At 30.1% G+C, this 18,719-nt stretch overlaps 9 protein-coding genes across 9 annotated transcripts; 5 read left to right on the forward strand and 4 right to left on the reverse strand.

The window, feature by feature from the left end:
- Positions 1 to 26: 26 nt before the first annotated feature.
- On the reverse strand, positions 27 to 749 carry ATP23 (putative metalloprotease; the record flags this gene model as incomplete). Its single annotated transcript, XM_064857180.1, has 1 exon — positions 27 to 749. The coding sequence occupies one exon, from the start codon at positions 747 to 749 to the stop codon at positions 27 to 29; it is 723 nt and encodes a 240-aa protein (XP_064716313.1).
- Positions 750 to 1,481: 732 nt separating this feature from the next.
- On the forward strand, positions 1,482 to 1,892 carry MRPL50 (mitochondrial 54S ribosomal protein bL9m MRPL50; the record flags this gene model as incomplete). The annotated part of the gene is made up of 1 exon (XM_064857181.1): positions 1,482 to 1,892. One exon carries the CDS (start codon positions 1,482 to 1,484, stop codon positions 1,890 to 1,892), a length of 411 nt encoding a protein of 136 aa, XP_064716314.1.
- Positions 1,893 to 2,337: 445 nt separating this feature from the next.
- MPP6 (Mpp6p) lies at positions 2,338 to 2,946 on the forward strand (the record flags this gene model as incomplete). Its single annotated transcript, XM_064857182.1, has 1 exon — positions 2,338 to 2,946. The coding sequence occupies one exon, from the start codon at positions 2,338 to 2,340 to the stop codon at positions 2,944 to 2,946; it is 609 nt and encodes a 202-aa protein (XP_064716315.1).
- Positions 2,947 to 4,002: 1,056 nt separating this feature from the next.
- On the forward strand, positions 4,003 to 5,352 carry PWA37_000508 (forkhead box transcription factor; the record flags this gene model as incomplete). Its single annotated transcript, XM_064857183.1, has 1 exon — positions 4,003 to 5,352. The coding sequence occupies one exon, from the start codon at positions 4,003 to 4,005 to the stop codon at positions 5,350 to 5,352; it is 1,350 nt and encodes a 449-aa protein (XP_064716316.1).
- A 327-nt stretch (positions 5,353 to 5,679) lies between these two features.
- On the reverse strand, positions 5,680 to 6,888 carry SEC12 (Sar family guanine nucleotide exchange factor SEC12; the record flags this gene model as incomplete). Its single annotated transcript, XM_064857184.1, has 1 exon — positions 5,680 to 6,888. The coding sequence occupies one exon, from the start codon at positions 6,886 to 6,888 to the stop codon at positions 5,680 to 5,682; it is 1,209 nt and encodes a 402-aa protein (XP_064716317.1).
- A 1,122-nt stretch (positions 6,889 to 8,010) lies between these two features.
- CPR8 (peptidylprolyl isomerase family protein CPR8) lies at positions 8,011 to 8,994 on the forward strand (the record flags this gene model as incomplete). Its single annotated transcript, XM_064857185.1, has 1 exon — positions 8,011 to 8,994. The coding sequence occupies one exon, from the start codon at positions 8,011 to 8,013 to the stop codon at positions 8,992 to 8,994; it is 984 nt and encodes a 327-aa protein (XP_064716318.1).
- A 141-nt stretch (positions 8,995 to 9,135) lies between these two features.
- Positions 9,136 to 10,482, reverse strand: ZNG1 (GTP-dependent zinc transferase; the record flags this gene model as incomplete). Its single annotated transcript, XM_064857186.1, has 1 exon — positions 9,136 to 10,482. One exon carries the CDS (start codon positions 10,480 to 10,482, stop codon positions 9,136 to 9,138), a length of 1,347 nt encoding a protein of 448 aa, XP_064716319.1.
- A 430-nt stretch (positions 10,483 to 10,912) lies between these two features.
- ALG12 (dolichyl-P-Man:Man(7)GlcNAc(2)-PP-dolichol alpha-1,6-mannosyltransferase) lies at positions 10,913 to 12,634 on the forward strand (the record flags this gene model as incomplete). The annotated part of the gene is made up of 1 exon (XM_064857187.1): positions 10,913 to 12,634. The coding sequence occupies one exon, from the start codon at positions 10,913 to 10,915 to the stop codon at positions 12,632 to 12,634; it is 1,722 nt and encodes a 573-aa protein (XP_064716320.1).
- A 167-nt stretch (positions 12,635 to 12,801) lies between these two features.
- Positions 12,802 to 18,024, reverse strand: SSK2 (mitogen-activated protein kinase kinase kinase SSK2; the record flags this gene model as incomplete). The annotated part of the gene is made up of 1 exon (XM_064857188.1): positions 12,802 to 18,024. One exon carries the CDS (start codon positions 18,022 to 18,024, stop codon positions 12,802 to 12,804), a length of 5,223 nt encoding a protein of 1,740 aa, XP_064716321.1.
- Positions 18,025 to 18,719: the final 695 nt, after the last annotated feature.

Consider the following 18,719-nt stretch of genomic DNA (forward strand, 5'->3'; position numbering starts at 1 on the left):
TTTTTTTTTGTCTCTATTTCTATGACTTATCTATAAATTTCATCAAAGGGTCTTGTATCATTAAAACACGATTCCCATACTTCGTTTACTACTTTTGTAGCTTCTTCCTTTGATTTGCAATTTGGATTACCCATAACACTTAAGATGGCCCGTCTTTTAACACAATTTTGATGACCCCTATTTAGTTTAAATCCAGTACGCAGACCACGTCTTTTATATTCTTGCCAAAACCTACATTCTCCACTTAACGATGATGCTCTAATCTCTGAACAAGCATGGTGTCTCAAATTGAACCAGTTGACATCCCATTTCAAATTATCATACCAATGAATCAGTTCATGTGCCAACGTATCTTCTAGGTGCCATTTATCTGTTAATCTATTTTGACATAGCAAGATGCCCATCTCTGTATTGAAACCACCACTTTTCAATTGATCACAAAAATCACATATGATTTTACCCTCGTCGAATTTTAACGGTGGGTTTCTATTATTGCTAGATTTTTCGACAAAGAGTGTTTGGGGCAATCTATTTTGCAATTTGTTGATCTGTTGAATCATGAAAGTCACAGTGGGACTATATTTTAACATCCAGTCTCTGTATCTATAACAATCGTCACATTGCTTCCTTGCTAAGATATCCTTATAGTCCTCTTCGTATCTCAGTTTTTCCTCAGGTGTTAAACCTAGTCCTGTTTTATATTGTAATGATCTTCTCCACCATTCAAAGCTGTTTTGATCCCTTGACATTTAGATAGTGTAGAATGATACTGTTTGTTGATTGATTCAGTCGCAATATCCAAGTTATACATCGACTATCTTGGGAACATCCAAGATTTACATACTCTCTATGTTTTATCAAAATATAAAATAAAACCATAACGCTGGCTTACACAGAGATACACATTATACACTCTCAAGAACTACTCCTCTTTCCTCTTTCGTCCTCCCACTTTAATCTTTACCTTTACCTTTACCTTCATCTTCATTTTCATCTCTCGATGCTGCAGGTGCATTGTATCCATTTCCTATTTGTTTTTTTTCTTTTTTTTTGCAAGGCCAATTCTGGTGGATCATCCAGACACCCCACTATTCAAATTCATATACAATCAATTCCGCCTTGTTCCCGTAGGATTTTCAGGATATGTCGCAAGTACGGAAGAATTCAAAAATTTTCTGGACAATTCCGAAAAAATCCCGAAATATCCCGAGAAAAAACCAGCAAAAAAAAATTATTCTCGAATGGTTTGATCAAAGGGAAAAAAGAAAAAAAGAAAAAAAGAAAAAAACAAAAATAATAATAATAATAGTAATAATACACACAAACCTTTTAGGGATTTAAACATATTCAGAAAGCAAGGAAAGGATGCCCATAGTTACTTCAAGTGGTTAATACACATACATATATTTTGGAATATACCAATATATTGGACTATCCTTTGTCTATAGGAGTAAAACAGGAAAGAATATAACTTGTTAGCGATGTTTAAACCTACAAGAATCAACTATAGTGCCTTATCAAAACGTACAAAACGTGTCCAAGTCCAACTATTAAGGGATTTCCCCAGATTCAACTTATTTAAAGGGCAAGTGACCCATGTGAAACCATCTTTAATGATGAATTATTTATACCCCTATAACGGTGCTAAATATATCATGAAGCTAAGTGACATCCGCCCTGGTTTATTGAAACAATACGAGATACGGAAATCTGAAATGAAGAAACAAGCCGAACTAGATTCGATAAAAGCTAGTTCCAATATCGACAATAGCTCTAATACCAAAAGTAACATTGCTGATAAAGAAGATGAGCCTACACAAAGGAATAAAATATCTTTCTTGGGGACAGATATCACTACAAAAGATATTAAGATTCCTGGTTTGAATATTTAAAGTTATTTATAGAGATGCATTTTTACTTTTATCTACACTTGTCCTATATACAGATATACTGATACACACATCCTATTTATTCATGTATATGTATATGTATATGTATGTTTTTGTATATATTATGCCAATGTGTGTATTATTACTTGTAAATAATAATAATAACTGAATATCTTTGTTTGTTTGTTTTAACAGTTAGACAAAATGAAAATTTCTTTTTTATTATTTTATTTTTTATTTTTTTTTCATTCATTTAGTATTTAACTTTTATAATTCTTTCTATGAGATTACTTAACACACTTATAAATCTACAACTAAACTAACAATCAGAGAGTATATATAAACTATATAATAATAGGAATACTAGAATAATAATACAAGAATAACAACGACAGGAAAAAAAAAGAAAGAAAATAAAATCGAATTAACATTATTACAAAGAATAAAAATGAGTGGGAAACCTGTGGTTGGTTCAATGTCAAGTAGAGTCATGAATATGAAATTCATGAGGTTTGCTAAGAATAGAGAAAGCCTCGAAAATAGCCAAATCAATGTGTTATCAAGTTCAGAATCAATGAATGGTATTAGTAGTAGCAATACTGATAATGCTGAAAACACAAAAAATTTTCATGATAGTTCTGAATGGAGCCTGATCGATAACAATAAAAACATAAATGATAGCAACAAGAGTAATACTGGAGCTTTAAGAAATATAAAATTAAACATTAAAAGAAGGAATATGTTAAAAGTCAGAAATGGGAACCAATCTACAGTTGGTGTGACTATATTACAGAGAAATAATTTGTCAATTAAAGGAAAAACATTATTTAGTGAAGAATCTACCAGATCTTCTAAAAATAGTGATATAAGCACTAAGAAAAGAAAACTTTATGACAAAGGAAAGGTAGTTAGGAATAATAACAATGATGACGATAATGATGTTGCAAAGAAGGAAGAGGAAGATGGGTATGACATAGATAAAATATTTAAAGATACCATGAAAAAGAGTAAAAGATCTAATAAGAATAAAAAAAATAAGAAACAAAGAAGAAATTAAATTATTAAATAGTTCTGCAAATGATTAAAACAAGAGAAAAGAGAAAAAGAAAAGAGAAAACAAGAAGACTTAATAGTGACTCCCCTTACTACAACTACCGTTTGGATAGTAGTTAAAACGGATTATTTTAAAATATCACCCACCTATAAACATTATACACGAAAATTCTTTGTAGCATTAGTATTTTTTTTATTGTACATTAATACAAAAAAAAGAAAGGGAGAGAAAGAGAAGGTAGTGACATAGAAACATCATGCAACTAGGTTTAGATAGTCAAAATATATATCATGCTTTCTCAACACTTCTTATTCTCTTTAAGAATTACAAACAGGAAACGTTCTGGAGTAATTGTTACACATATAAGAAATGGCTATTAAAGGATCCTGCCTATCAAATAACATACTACAACATATATCTATATATATTGGGTGTGTATGTATATAGAATGTATTTTTTCATCATTCTCCTATTGTAGTATATTTATAAATCAACAAACATTGGGAATCAACTGGAACGATTCCAAAAACTGTGGGCACTATCAAACTTCCTATTTGGAAAATTTATCACGAAATTACCAAATTTTCCAAAAAATTTTTTTTTCAATTTTTCTGTTTTTTGTTTCTGTTCAATTGCTATTAAAATTTTGTGACGCGTCGCAATTTTCGTGTCTGTCACGTCTCAATTTTTTTTTTTAATTTGTTCATGTAACGCGTCTTGCCAAATTTCGAAATGTCACAATTTTGATTCAATTGAAAATAACACCATTGGTGGTTGCAAATTACATCAACTATAGTTGCTCCAATAGAATATGATGTGATACCAGATCATAATATATTAGGGATAAAAAAAGAGCAGAAATACTATTGTAGTAATGTCTTTTATTACCATTTATCTATGTCTTTACAATGCAACAATTTTTTTTGCATCTACTGATATATGTTATTTAAAAGAAGAGAGTTTAAAAACTCATTAATCTCTTAAATTTATGGTTAGTGTATCTCCTATTAAACATCAAAAGGTATACCAGCCATTACATGATATTCTTGACACTTGATTATGTTGAAGGGAAAGAGAAGATCATCTGACCAAATCGAGAGAATTAGAGATCACTTGAAAAAAATGATGTGTTGTCCATTACAGACAATTGAACTTAACTCAAATCAACTATACAATACTAATACTACTAAAATCACAAAGGATACGCACAGCTTACCAATAAATGGATTTGTCTCTAAGTATAAACGCAAAAAGAATTCAGCAAGAATATCTAAATTTCAAATCACATCGTCTTTAAATAAAAAGAATGATTCCCACCCTCAATGTGATAATAAGGTTCAAAAAAGTGGCAGATTAAGAAAATACGACAGGTTTACTTTATTTAAATATCTTCAACAAAGGAAACAAGATAATTTATCTTATGTTAAGCCTGAATTATCATTTGGTCAATTGATCTGTCTTGCAATTTTACAATCAGATGAAAGGAAACTGATCCTCTTCGATATCTGTCATTGGATATCAGCTAATTTCCCATTTTACAGATTGACTGATACAAATTGGCAAAACTCTGTAAGACACACATTATCGATTAACCCAAACTTTATTAAATTGGAAAGTGTTAAAATATCAAACAGTAATGGTGTTAAGGATAACGAACATAGGAAACGATATGTGTTTGTTGGTAAAGATAACAATGGATTGAATAAAGTTAATCAAAATGTTAGAAAATCAAGTAAATGGGGGGTTACATCTGACGGTATATCCTCTTTTTTTATCTGTTCACCAAATGATTTACATCTTTTCATTGATGTGGTTAAACAGATAAATCAACTCATATTTGAGACTGTACAACTGAAGGATAGTTATTCAACAGATTTAGATTCATTAATAGTTCAGGATCCACATCAAACAGGACCTTTTTCCTTGGATTCGTCATCACCACTTTCTCAGGTTTCCAATAGTTCTAAACCGCTATCCAATTCTTCCAGTATGACAGACTTAACAACCCTAAGTGTTGACGATACATCAACACTTGGTTTACCATTTTTTTTAGCATCTTCTGTAGACAGCACACTGGTCCAAAAGCTAGAAAAACATGAACTACCACATCAACAAGAAACCATATACGATATTGATTCGAAATTAGATTTACTAAAGACACCAAAATTTGACACAACTTCAACCAGATGTTATATTTTAAATGCATTTGAAAATTCTCTGCATAATAATAATTGTACTAATATTAGTAACAATAACAATAATATTAATATTGATAATTTCGATATGAATAGAACGAATAATGATTTCGTGCCGTCTTTTTTCACAGATTTGAATCCACCGTCACCAACACTTATTTTTAATGAGTCAACTCTATATCCCAACGAGACTACATCCTTCTCGATTTTGTAACAAACATATTGTTTTGAATAGTTATGTTCACGGTGAACTATACTTAAATAAAACATAAAAAACAAATCATAAATATGCAACTATATATAAATAAATATATATATATTCTAATTTCATAAATAAGACAGTTTATATACATATATAAAAATATTAATAAAGGACTCATCACATTTTTTTTCTTTTATTTGTGCAATGACTAACTTAATATCATTAAATATTTTCTTAAATTATAATTTTCTTAAAATAATATGTGCTTTGGAGAATCTGTTATGCTCATAAACCATCTCAAAAAACTTTTTTAATGATATTTTTAGTCCTATTACAGTTTTAAAATACATAATCTTTGATTTGAGATTTAATATATTGTTTATTTTCAACTGAAAGGTTGTAAAATACAATAACTAATAAAAGTATGATAACACTTAATACGAACTGCATTGATATGAACCCATTTGAAAAAAGATTTTTGGATAGATCTGGGATTTCAATAATATGGATGGTATTTGCTGCAGAAACACTAACTATATATTTACCATCAGATGATATGATCACTTTTGTAATTGCAAATGAATGAATTTGATTAAATATTGTTTGTATTTTAAAACTAGACAATTGGATAACTAAAATAGAATTTTCATTTGTGGCTAATGTTAAAAGATTATTTGATTCATTTAAATCCATTGATGTCACCCCCTTAAATTTATTACTTAATAGTTTTGATTCAACAACAGTGGCATCATTGTCGCTCAAAACAACTTTAATCAAAACTATGCCAGAATCTCTTTTCTTCCTATTATTACCATTTTTATATTGAGTAGCTGCCATTAGTAATGTGTTATCATTAATAAATTTCATTTTTGATAAGTTCCAACCTTTTGATATAAAATCTTGACTCAACCTGACAATAGGCTTACCTGTCTCTGTGGATATAACTTGTAAAGAATCTGATGTAATATATGCAATGTATTTACTATTTGGTGTAAATCCAATATCTTTAACCTCTTTTGCAATATTATTGATTTCAAATTTTTCATTTAACGTAGTTACTTCAATTAGTTTGATTAAAAAGTTTGAATCCACACAGGGAACAACTGCAGCCAATCGACCATCATTAGAGATTTCTAGAAATTTCGTATATTCTTCTGGGTTACAAGAATGAAACAAATCAATAGATTTAGTAAGTTGCAATTGAAATTTTTGATCTAATTGAAATCTACGTAGATGTTTATTACCTTTCCCTGATTTTATGTTGGCACTATTTTCATTGCAACCAATCAATATAATCTGGTCTGTTTCCAAATGAGAATTTATCACTGTTGGCGAATCATCCTCTTCTGGGAGATTAAAATCATGTAGTTTTTCCAATTCACTCTTTTGAGAGTCATATCTATATGAAGTGATCATGTTTGGTATACCATTCTTACCTTCACCACCACCCCCTGCCACTACAAAAATAGCTTCATTTGGATTGCTTTGAATGAAAGTGGCTCCATATAAGGGATACTCCGCAGTAAACTTGTGATTAATAAACTTCATTTGTAGTTTGCTTTCACTACTATAGTTGAACAGTGGTATCAAATATAACCTAAAAGAGGGAGGAAGGAATTAAACTTTAATATTATATGTTTATATATAATAATAAATGCTAATTTATTTTTTGATAAAAATAAATAAATAAAAAGTTTCATTTATAAGGAGAAAAAGAGCAAAGAAAAAAAAAACATTCAAATTAAAACGACAAAACAAACCCAAGTATATATACATATATCTAGCAAAAGATTACAATACAATATCAAAAAGAAATTAAGTTAACAAGGAGGACAACTGGAATATTACATCCACCAAGTTAAAAAACTATGCAAGTAACTAATATATATAGATTGATAAATATTACAGAAAGTTGATGCAACAGCAAATTACTATAGGAAGGCTCTTTCCATAGGAATAGCCAGGTTTCTCACATAATTTGTAATATTTATTCTTTATGCTGCATAAAAAGTATATATCCCACTAGATATGTAAGGATTTTTTTTCTTTGTTCATTTTTCTCTCTTCTTCTTATTATTATCATTTTTATTATTTTGGTTATATATGAAATAAGTTTTATATAAGTAAATGTCTAATGGGAAAATAGTTGTGTGCGTGTGTAAACATATTTACTTCTGGTTTAGCACGTCAAAAAGAATAATATATAAAGAATAATCATCTACGTTTACTATACATAGTCGTCGACTATTCGGCCCATCTTTCAGTTCAGTAATGCAAAAAAAAAAAAAAAAAGGAATTGGATATCACATTTTCTGAGATTAGCAGGCAATTTTGTTTGGCCCAAAAATTCTCGAGAAATTCAGGCAGATCTCACAAAAATTTGAAGAAAAAAAAAAACATAAAAAATGGGAGTAAAAGTAAAACGAAATAAACAAAAGCTTCGAAGAAAAGAATAAAGAATGTATCTGCATAAAAATTATAATCATACATAAACAAGTTTATATTTATCCTTATATATATTTACATATTTATATATTTACATATTTATATTTTTATATATTTATATATACAACCGTATTTCACAACCACATAAGCATTTCTTTGACCTATATTTCGGCAAGTGGTTCAGTGCTACTCCTTTCCTTCTCCTCCTCCTTCATAAGAGAAATTATGCTCTCATTTCACCACCTATTTGTTAAGTTGTTATTTGCCTTTATCATTTCCCCATTCTTTGTCAATGGTGCTCCTACTAACGATGTAAAACAGTTTACATTAGATACAAATAAGGTTTATCCACCAGATCCACCATCTTCTGTGCATGTTGTAATGGCTTTCAAATATTTCGACGAAGTCTTACAAAGAGAACGTGTGGTAGATTTCACCATAGCTCTATTCAATACATTGACTCCAAAGGCCACAAAAAATTTCCAAATGATGTCTAATGGTTTCAAAGTCATCACTAATCCAAAAGAACCAGAGAAGATTCTTTTCGTCACCTACAAGGATACCCCTGTCTATAAACTTATCCCAGGTGTTCAAGTTGAAGCAGGTGTAATCTTCTCTGAATTTCCATTCTGTTTATATGGTCAAAAATTCGAAGATGAAAGTTTTGCTTTGAAACATGATAGACCAGGTAGAGTCAGTTTAGTTTCTACAGGTCCTGATACAAACGAATCTAAATTCATCATCGGTTTGGATGCCAACGGTGCTCCAGAAAAAAATGGCAAAAATGTTATCTTTGGTCAAGTTGTCTCTGGATTGGAAGATCTAATCAATGCAATGAACCATGTCAAGATCGACGCTAATAAGAAAAATGCCCCAGAAAAACCAATGGTTATCAACTATTCTGTTGTCGATGAATTAAAAATTGCCAATATTGATGAAATGGCTAGAGAGTGGGAGGCTAATGTCAAAGCATTTGAACAAGGTGATCACTCAAAGGGTTTCAGATTTAAAAGCAAAAAAATTAAGAATAAGCAGTCAAATAACAAAAACACAAAAGGTTCTAAATATGATCAAATGAATCACACTGTTGCAAAAATTTTCATCTTGTTTGTTTTACTTACCTTTTTCTATGTGTTAATGAGATATAAAAACAAGATTATATCTTATTTACCACTAAATAAGCATGAAACATCTATTAGAAGTGACTAATACACTGTCTTCTCTTCTTCTTCCTTCTTCTCTCCTTTTCTTTTATTTATTTATTATTCTTTTTTTTCGTTTTATTGTTTATATATGTGTATTTTTAACTTCTATATGAATATATATATATATATATATATTTCATTGTGATTAACATATTATTGAATTTAACAAATTTTTGATTAATTTTTCATCCAAATATTTACCAATTAACACCAATTTACATTCCTCACTAGTACCAGTCTTTTCATTATCAAAAATATCATATGTGTCTCTGACGCCTTGAATAATTTTACTTCTTATTTGACCCTTACAATTGTTGTCGATATACGATATTATCCCTTTTGTCCTCTGAATTTCCCATTTTTGGATTTTATAATCATCAACTCCAAAATTCTTCCATAATAAAACTTGCAAAAATCCTTTGATGAAAGTATCAAATTCGTCTTTTGATTTTAATTTTCTAAAGTTTAACACTATAGTAGACATCCTTGGATCATGTAAAGTTTTAACATTACTGGTCATGTATTTATCCATTGCATTAAATGATTCATATGCATGTAAATCTAAAATGTTCTCAATAGATACTTCACCATATTGTGTTTCATATAGAAGTGCCAAAGAATTTATTTCCTGGATTCTTGATTTGATTATTTCTATCTCATCTGGTTTCTCTCTCAGTCTATCTACTTTGTTTAACAATATTCTATCTGCCATGGCAATTTGGAAATGGGCTATAGTTAAATTATTTCCATCTTCAATGTGTTTCTCCTCTTTCTCCTCCTCCTCCTTTTTCAAGGGTACAGATACTTTTTCACCATGCCAGTGTGCATCTGGAGACACATCATCTAAGCATTTCAAAATATGTTCAGCGTCCAACACAGTGATAACACCATCAATATAGACACTACTATTCAAACCTTCGTCTTGCCAAAACATCCTAGCTATTGGTGCAGGATCAGCTATCCCTGAAGTCTCCAACAATATGTAATCAATCATCCCAGGTGACCTTTCTACCATATCTTCGATTGCCTTCACACCAATATTCTTTAAAGAACAGCATAGACAACCGTTGCCAAGGTCCAACCATTCTTGATAAGAAGCTTCTCCGTTTCGTATAGTCATTGCCTTTTCTATCTCACTTGAATCACCAAATTCATTCATTATAATAGCTATTTTCTTATCACTACCTTTTAAGGCAATCTTTTCTAACAAAGTTGATTTCCCAGACCCTAGATATCCAGTAATTATGGTCACAGGGATTCGCCTTTTATGAGAACTAATTGATGATGATACAGAATTATCATATTTCATACTGTTTTTTACCATTTCATTTTGCCTATTAACTCGATCCACTTTTTCCATAGTCACTAAATTCCCACCATCACTATGCGATTTGTTTAAAATATTTTTTAAATCAGGTTCTTCGCCTGTCACTAATGTAGGCAATTCGCCATCTTCATCTTCATTAAATTGAAAGTTCTTTAAAGCTGACATGTATTTTATTTTTTTGTTTTTTTACTCTACTTAAGTTTTGTATGCTTATATATGCACTGATGCACACATCAATCTACATAGAATGATTATAAGTAGGTTGTAATACTTAGTTGAATGACAGATGTGTGAAGTGTAATTTGTGTTGTGCATTGAAACTTTTTGCTACTAGAAATCGAGTCGGTTCATAGATGTTATAAACTTTCAAAAGTGAAAAAAAAAGTTGTGTAGAACGGCTGTTAAACTGTTAGATATGTTTGTGAACAAAGATGGTGATATTATCCTTAAATTATATATATAAATGAATATGTGTGGGATTGTATTTGGTATATTCAACAGTCAGGCATTAGTTGATTATTTATAACTGTACAATCTTATATAGATATATATAGAAGAGCTGATCATAATCGAAATAGTAATATAATCAATAAATATGAAATGGTCATATTTAGATACAGCACTTTTAGTTGTAATATCCTATCATTTAGTTAATTCTCCTTACACTAAGGTAGAAGAAAGTTTTAATATCCAAGCAATACATGATATATTGAAATATGGAATATGGGATATATCAAAATATGATCATCTTCAATTTCCTGGTGTTGTCCCTAGAACTTTCATCGGTGCTTTGTTGATATCTTTTTTAACTAATCCATTTATTATCATTTCTCATATATTTAGTAAATCATCAAGTGATATTTCAGCTGGGTTTGAAACACAATTATTAGTAAGATCAATTATTGGGTTAACTAATGCTGCATCGTTAATTTATTTAAAGAACTCTTTACAATCTATGTTTGATAAATACATGCAATTAGAATCAGAACAAAATGAGAAAAGCACTAGAAACAATTTAGATTTAATTAGACATTTTTCAAGTGTTGGGAAATGGTTTTTGCTATTTACCATGACAAGTTTTCATCTCATGTTCTATGCAACTAGACCTTTACCAAATTTTGTCATGACTTTACCTTTAATTAATGTATCATTCGGTTTGATTTTAAATGAAAAGCTTAATTGGGCTTTAGCCTTATTATCCTTTACTTCTATTGTCTTCAGATTAGAAGTGTCTGCTTTAACCTTTGGCGTATTCTTATTTTCATACTATTATAATAAGCTTGATGGATTTAAAAGCATTAGATTTGCTTTAATGGGAGGATCGTTAGGGGCATTTTTAAGTATAGTTATTGATTCCTATTTCTGGGGGGACTGGACTTTACCTGAAGTAGATGCTTTTATTTTTAATGTTATATCTGGTAAAGCCTCTGATTGGGGAACAGAACCATTTATTGCATATTTCACACATTACCTGAGAATGTTATTCATACCGCCAACTATCCTTTTGTTGAATTATCTTGGTTTCAGATTTGCACCCTATAACTTAAAAATTGTCACACTGGCTAGTTATTTCCATATTTTTATTATGTCATTTCAGCCACATAAAGAATGGAGATTTATTATTTATTCAATTCCACCAATTATCATGTTAGGATCGACTGCTGCCTCGTATCTTTGGGAAAATATTAAAGTACAAAATTTGAAGAACGTTTTGTTATTAAGTTTACTTCCTTTATCTGTTATAATTTCAGGTACAATTTCACTTTTGTTTTCCAAAATATCGTCTATGAATTATCCTGGTGGCGAAGCATTAGCTAATTTCAATCAATATTTAGTTGATAAGAATATAACCAACGCTAATGTTCATATAACTGTACCTCCATGTATGACCGGTGTTACACTTTTTGGACAAATAGAATCACCGCTATACAATATTACTTATGACAAAACCGAAGATTTGAATAAATTAGAATTTAAGTGGAGCACTTTTGATTACATTATTACTCATCAAAATGATCCAAAGCAATTCCCATTTCAATTTGATCAATCAGATGATTATAAATGGGAATTAATCCAAAAAAATAAAATGTTCACACATGTGGATCTTTCATTTATTCGTTCACATATAAATCAATTTATTAAGAACAACAAAGATAAGGAGCTTGGCAGAATATTCTTTGATAATATAGAAAAATTACCAACTCTTCTAAGTGAACTTGTCACAACTCAATATCTTGTCAATATCTTCAATGAAACATTTGATAAGACTTTCATTCAAAATGATATTTTCTATACATATAAGAAAGTTAGACAATAATCATAAAAGTGATATTTCAAATTCTTTTTGTCACTTTCCTCCTTTAACGTCAATATATATATTTATTTTTTTATTAGTTAAATAGAAAAATGTTAATATTACATACTTCGTGTATATCAGATTATAGTAGTGTCTTCTTGATGAATTTTAATAATCACTTGTAATTATTATATATTATCTTGCACTGTAGATGAGACTGTACCTTCTGTATTGGTATCGGGTGTACCGAATGCAATTTCTCTTATATCAACAATCCATGGATCCATCAATAATTCAACTGCAGTAGCTCTCTTACGTGGGTCATGTACTAGGCAACGCTTCAAAAAATTCCTACCGCTTTTTGATACTTCATCTTTATTAGGTAACTGAGGAGTCTGTCCAGCAGCCACCTGATACATAATAGCCCATTCATTGTCTAAATTAGCCCAAGGTCTTCTACCAGTAATCATTTCTAATACCACACAACCCAATGACCAAACATCATCTGCACCAAAAGCACCTTTATGTTTAGATCCTGTGATAGATTCTGGTGCCATATACATTGGTGTCCCAATCATTCCTTGAACATTGGTTGTTCGGTCTTCTGTTATAATACTGCTTGTTTTTGTGTCTGATTCTCCTGTATGAACAGTTGATGCTATAGATTCACTTGTCATAGTGGAAGCAGAGTTGTTAACAGTATGTTTACTCTTGTTCATAGACATAGAAGCTCTCGGTATAACTGTGCCATTTCTAGCTATTTTTCTTGCTGCACCAAAATCTACATATTTAATAATACCATTGAAATCTAAAAGAATATTTTCTGGTTTAATATCTCTATGTACAATTCCAGATTCGTGCAAGTATGCTAGACCTTCTAACAATTCTAAAGTATATACTTGTGTTACCATTTCATCTTCAATTCTTCCATGTTCTAGTAAATTAGCAAGTGAGCCACCTTCACAATACTCCATAAATATATTTACCTTATCTCTATGGACTTCCACACCATAATATTGAATAATATTAGGATGATTCAACATTTCCATAACAGACATTTCTTCCTTGATACATGGAAAGATTTTTTGCATTGCCTTACTATCTTGAATTTTAATTTCTTTTACCGCTAATATATCACCATTATCTAAATTAATAGCTGCATACACAGAACCAAAAGTACCACCACCAACAAACTTTCTCTTTTGCCATCTGATTGAAACATTTGACATAGATGAGGCTAATGAAGTAATATATTTATTATCACCTACCTTATCATCTAATACTTTACCCACTTGACGTGGATTTACCTTAAACGTTTTTTCTAATTTCTCGATGTCTTGAAGTCTCAATTGAGAGTTCACATACAGCATCGAGTCTACATCAAAATCATCTATCAATGCAGCATTAGATCTCAAAGGTTGTTGATTATTTGTTTCTAATTCAGAGGCTCTTGCACCCATCACATCAAAATGGGAAATCAACAATGACATGCAAGCAGATATTTTTTGCTTTAATAATTTAAATTGAACATCATCCAATACAAGGATATTCCACCCGCTAATCATTTGCATTGCAAACTCCATGGCAGTTACACACCATCTAAATGTTTTTTGGTCTGTGGGATCACATTCCTCAGTTAAAAATGTTAACCATGCAATACCAATCTTCACCATTAAAATGATAATAATGGATTTCTTTTCACTGTCTGCAATATTATTCTTTAAAAAATTTCGACCAAAATCTCTAGTAAACAAATATATACCATTTAAAATTTCAGAGGATGACGATACTTTTTGGAAGGTACTTATTATCTTGTCATAATCGTTCAACATACTGTAAGTACATCCAAAGTAACCTTTATTTATACGATGGAGTGTGTTTTCAACATCTTCTACTAAACATTTCCTCTCTAAAAAAAAGACCGAAGGTCCAGCCACTTGTTGGAATCTATCACATTGATATTCTAAAGCATAACTAGAACCTTGTGTAATTAAAGTAATAGTATCTAACCCATTTTTAATATCAAATTTTTCAAAGTGGATAACAGTGTTCTCAGAAAGATTGTACATGCTTCCTTCCCATACAATAGGTTTACTTGGACGTAAAATTAATAAGTATCCTAAAGATTGCAATTTTTCTTCTAATTCTAACATCTCATTTTCCGCTTCCCTATTTGTGTCTAAAATTTTATGGTTGGAGTTTGTCTTACGATTTGTTCTTGAGTTGTTGTGTTTACGTTCTGCGTATGAATTTGCTCCCTCAATATTGTCTATAGTATTATAATTACTAGGATAAGATATAATACCATCACTATCGTTAATTAAATCAAAATTTGAAGATGCACAAGGTAACCCATTGTAGAAATTTAAACTATTTTTAATATCCAATTTCGGTAGTAAATCACAACCGATATTACGGCTTTCTAGTATGTTGACAATTTCTTCATCGCTAGATCCCAAAAGTTCCCGACTACCAATTAAATATATTCCATTATCTTCAAGGTCACCACCAGTATAGAGAAGAAAATGACCTGAATCTTTTAATCCTTGTAATAAAATATCATAGTCTTCTACATGATAAAGTACTGAATTTTGAAAGGCCTTAGTCAAAACATTCGTAAACCTATTAAGTTTTCTTTTAGTAGAACCTAAATTTTCAAAAATTTGTGTAACCCATTTTTCAGCTTCAAGTGAGGATTTTAAAGGAGGTGGTATATTTTGTTGCTGAGTTAAATAACTATGCAATCTATGCAATAATCTCAAAGTTAATTTACTAAACCCGATAGATATTACACTACCAGCACCTTTGATATAGTATCCAATGTTTTTCAAATCATCCCAGTACTTCAATAATAAATCAGGTTCTTTCGATGCCCTGAATCGTGTTGTAGTTCCATCAAGTATTTTTAGTTGTAATAATACAAATAAATATTTGATTGCTTCTATAATTATTTTTTCGAAATTATCATCAGCATCTATTGGAAGATTAAAATCTTTCAAATAAATTACTAGGGTGTACTTTAATTGGACAGAAAGTCTAATATACGAAAAAAAATCATCTATCATTTGATCAATCATCATCATTGTAGGATTTCTAAGCTTTTTGGCATATGCAATTCTAACAGAAATTATGTCTTTTAAAAGTTTCATTGGGAATAAAAGTAAAATAACTAATACTTCACCGGAAAATTTCAAATTCATGACTTTAATAGTAGAAATATTTTGAACATAAAAGAGTTTAGTTTTAAGTATCCAAGGTGCCAATGGATAGAATATCTTTTTTTGGAAAATAGCTTCAATGTCTTTCTCCTTCATTACTTGTTCAGCAAATTGCTTTCTTTTCTCGATAATAATCTTTTCCATTTCTTGATCTCCATCTAAATTTAAATGTTCAACACCTATCCACATTGCTAATTTCTTAGAGAGACCATTTAAGTTTTGTTTCACATTAAGCCAGCTTAACATTATGTCAACCTTCTTATTAAATTCATTAGTCTTGGTCTTTGGCTTATCTATTTGCATCTTTCTTACTGTAGGCCATAAATTCATCACTTTATAATATTTATTTATCAATGTAGATACAATCTCTTCAGTTTCTTCAAACGATGCACCATCTGCAACTTTAAAATTTATTATTTCTTCAATAATTAAATCCACCGAGTCTCTTAATTCTCGAAGTGATTTTTTTTGATCTTCTATAGATCTACCATTCATCCATGCTCTTAATTCAAGCCATAAGTCATCACTACGATCATTTTCTACACCATTGGTTCTTTTATTAGCGATTTTGGTTTTTTCACTTCTTACAATATCACCTTTTAATACGTTAAATAACATAGTCTGCCATTCTATACGTTCCATAATATTTTGATCACTAAACAATTTTTCCACTACAGCTTCCAATTCCAAAGTATCTTGTAAAGTGTTATTCTTCAACCTGGCAAGCTGAAGTCTTTCAATCAACTGTTTCTTCTTGGGATCTTCTAAACTTAACCATTCCATTTTATTCAAAAGAAAATTTGGGTTAACGCTTAACAAATTTTCATATGATGAACTTAAAAATCTATTTGGAAAGATTGAAGTTGTGAAAAAATTATAACCAAAACTATCTTTGTCATTGATTTTATTTGATGTAGAACTCTTCAAACCAAACATATCATCATTTTCTGAATCAATATCATCATCACTATCCATTATGGATGAAGAAGGAGCAATTCCTCTTGTATAATATTCGTCGTCCTGTAATCTATTTTTCATTCTTTCTAAATACACTTGTTCATTTAGGACATATTGTTTCTTGAAAGATCTTAAACTAATATTACTACTGGTATTTGTTGATCTTTGTACAGTATTTCCTGTGTTGTTATTAGTATTGTTGCTGGTGTTATTATTACTATTGCTGTTACTACTAATGCTATTATTGTTGTTACCTGTATTGTTATTTTGTAATAAAGTTGAAGGGCTTGAATGTAATATATTATCTGATTGAAATGATTGATTCATGCTAACTGGCGTTTTGTGTAATTGTGGTGATGAAGTATCATTTGGGATATTAGTTGGATTAACAACTGGAGAGATTATGGCAGTCTTTGAAAGATCTTTATTTTCATTGATTTCTTTTTCTTTATTATATGATTTCAATGTAGGGATACCACTGCCACTACTTAAAGAGGTCCTGATGGGAGGTAATTGATGTGTATAGTTATGTTGCGTGGAATTACTAAGAATAAATTTGGACATTTGAGAGCCTATTACCGACGGTCTTCTGCTTGAACGAGCAGAAGAACTTTCTGAACTTGAATTATACATTAATTGGGTATTTAGGAATTGGGGCGACGTAGTATTATTAAGGTTGTTATGTGATGGCGTTGATGTTGTAGTAGTTGGTGTCAAACTAGATAATGGCTGTAATTGGAAGTTGTTAAATTGAGTTGAAAGAGCTGTAGGTACTCCACCTATTCTATATGAAATGGACTCATTTTTATTTGTGTTAGTATTAACATTGGAAAAATTTGTAGAAGTATTGGTAGTATTGGTATTCATAACAGCATTCTGAGAAGGTGATCTTAAAAGATTTACTGATGGAGTTCTTTTCAAAGTGAGTACGCTTATCGGAGTATCTACACACACAGTTTCATCGTTTGGCGATTCAATAGATATTACAGGAGATTTAGGTTGTGTGGTGGAACTACTATCAGCTCTGCCTTGTTGTTGGATAAAAGTAAAGGTATCCTTTGAACTTATCATAGTAGTAGTTGTAGAGACTGGATTTGAAAGGACATGGCTATCTGTAACTTGTGGCTGTGATATACTTGAAGTTCTTGATTTTGCATTTTTAGATGATTTTCGGGTACTGTTTTCACTATGTTCGTCTTTATGCAGTTCAGTCTTAAACCCAAAATAATCTGGCATTATTTATTGGTACTTTTTACAATTCACAATTTTCAACTGTTTTATTGCAAATGTTTCTGTACTGGAGAAAAAAAATAATTTTATATTAATGCAGTAAATTATTATTATTATTGTTGTTGTTGTTGTTGTTGTTAGATTAGGTTGTTAAATTGTTATAAATTGTATATTTTGCTATTGAAAACCTATTAGTTAACTTGCTAACTTATTTGTAAAAATTGGTTGATAATTAAATAAAACAGTTCCAATACACTAGTTTTTTTACTTTGTTTCTATTAAGTTACTTATATCAACAATTCTTACTCCTTTTTAAATACATATGTATATGATGGCACCAGTAATTATATCAATTATTTGTTGTAACAATAATTTTTGGTTCTTTTTTTGTTGATTGTAATTTTAATTCACATAGTATTGCAGGTTTTAGTTTATTTTTTTTTCTCTTTTCCCTTTAACATCAATTTAGTATGAAAAATAGTAGTAGTAGTAATAACGGTAATAATAATGGTAAAAATGGTAATAATGATAGTACTAACAGTAGTTAAATTTGCTAATCTAAGAGTCTATCAATTATTCTTCATAGAAGAGGGTATCAAGGTCATACTGTCAAGAGTACTTCTCTTGTTGCAACGGAAGGTATAAATTCTTTGCATGATCTGTTAAGAATAGTGTGTTTGATAGTAGAATATAGGCATACA

Source organism: Arxiozyma heterogenica (genome assembly GCF_036370985.1).
Source record: "Arxiozyma heterogenica strain weizmannii chromosome Unknown scaffold_11, whole genome shotgun sequence".
Classification (NCBI taxonomy): Eukaryota; Fungi; Ascomycota; class Saccharomycetes; order Saccharomycetales; family Saccharomycetaceae; genus Arxiozyma; species Arxiozyma heterogenica.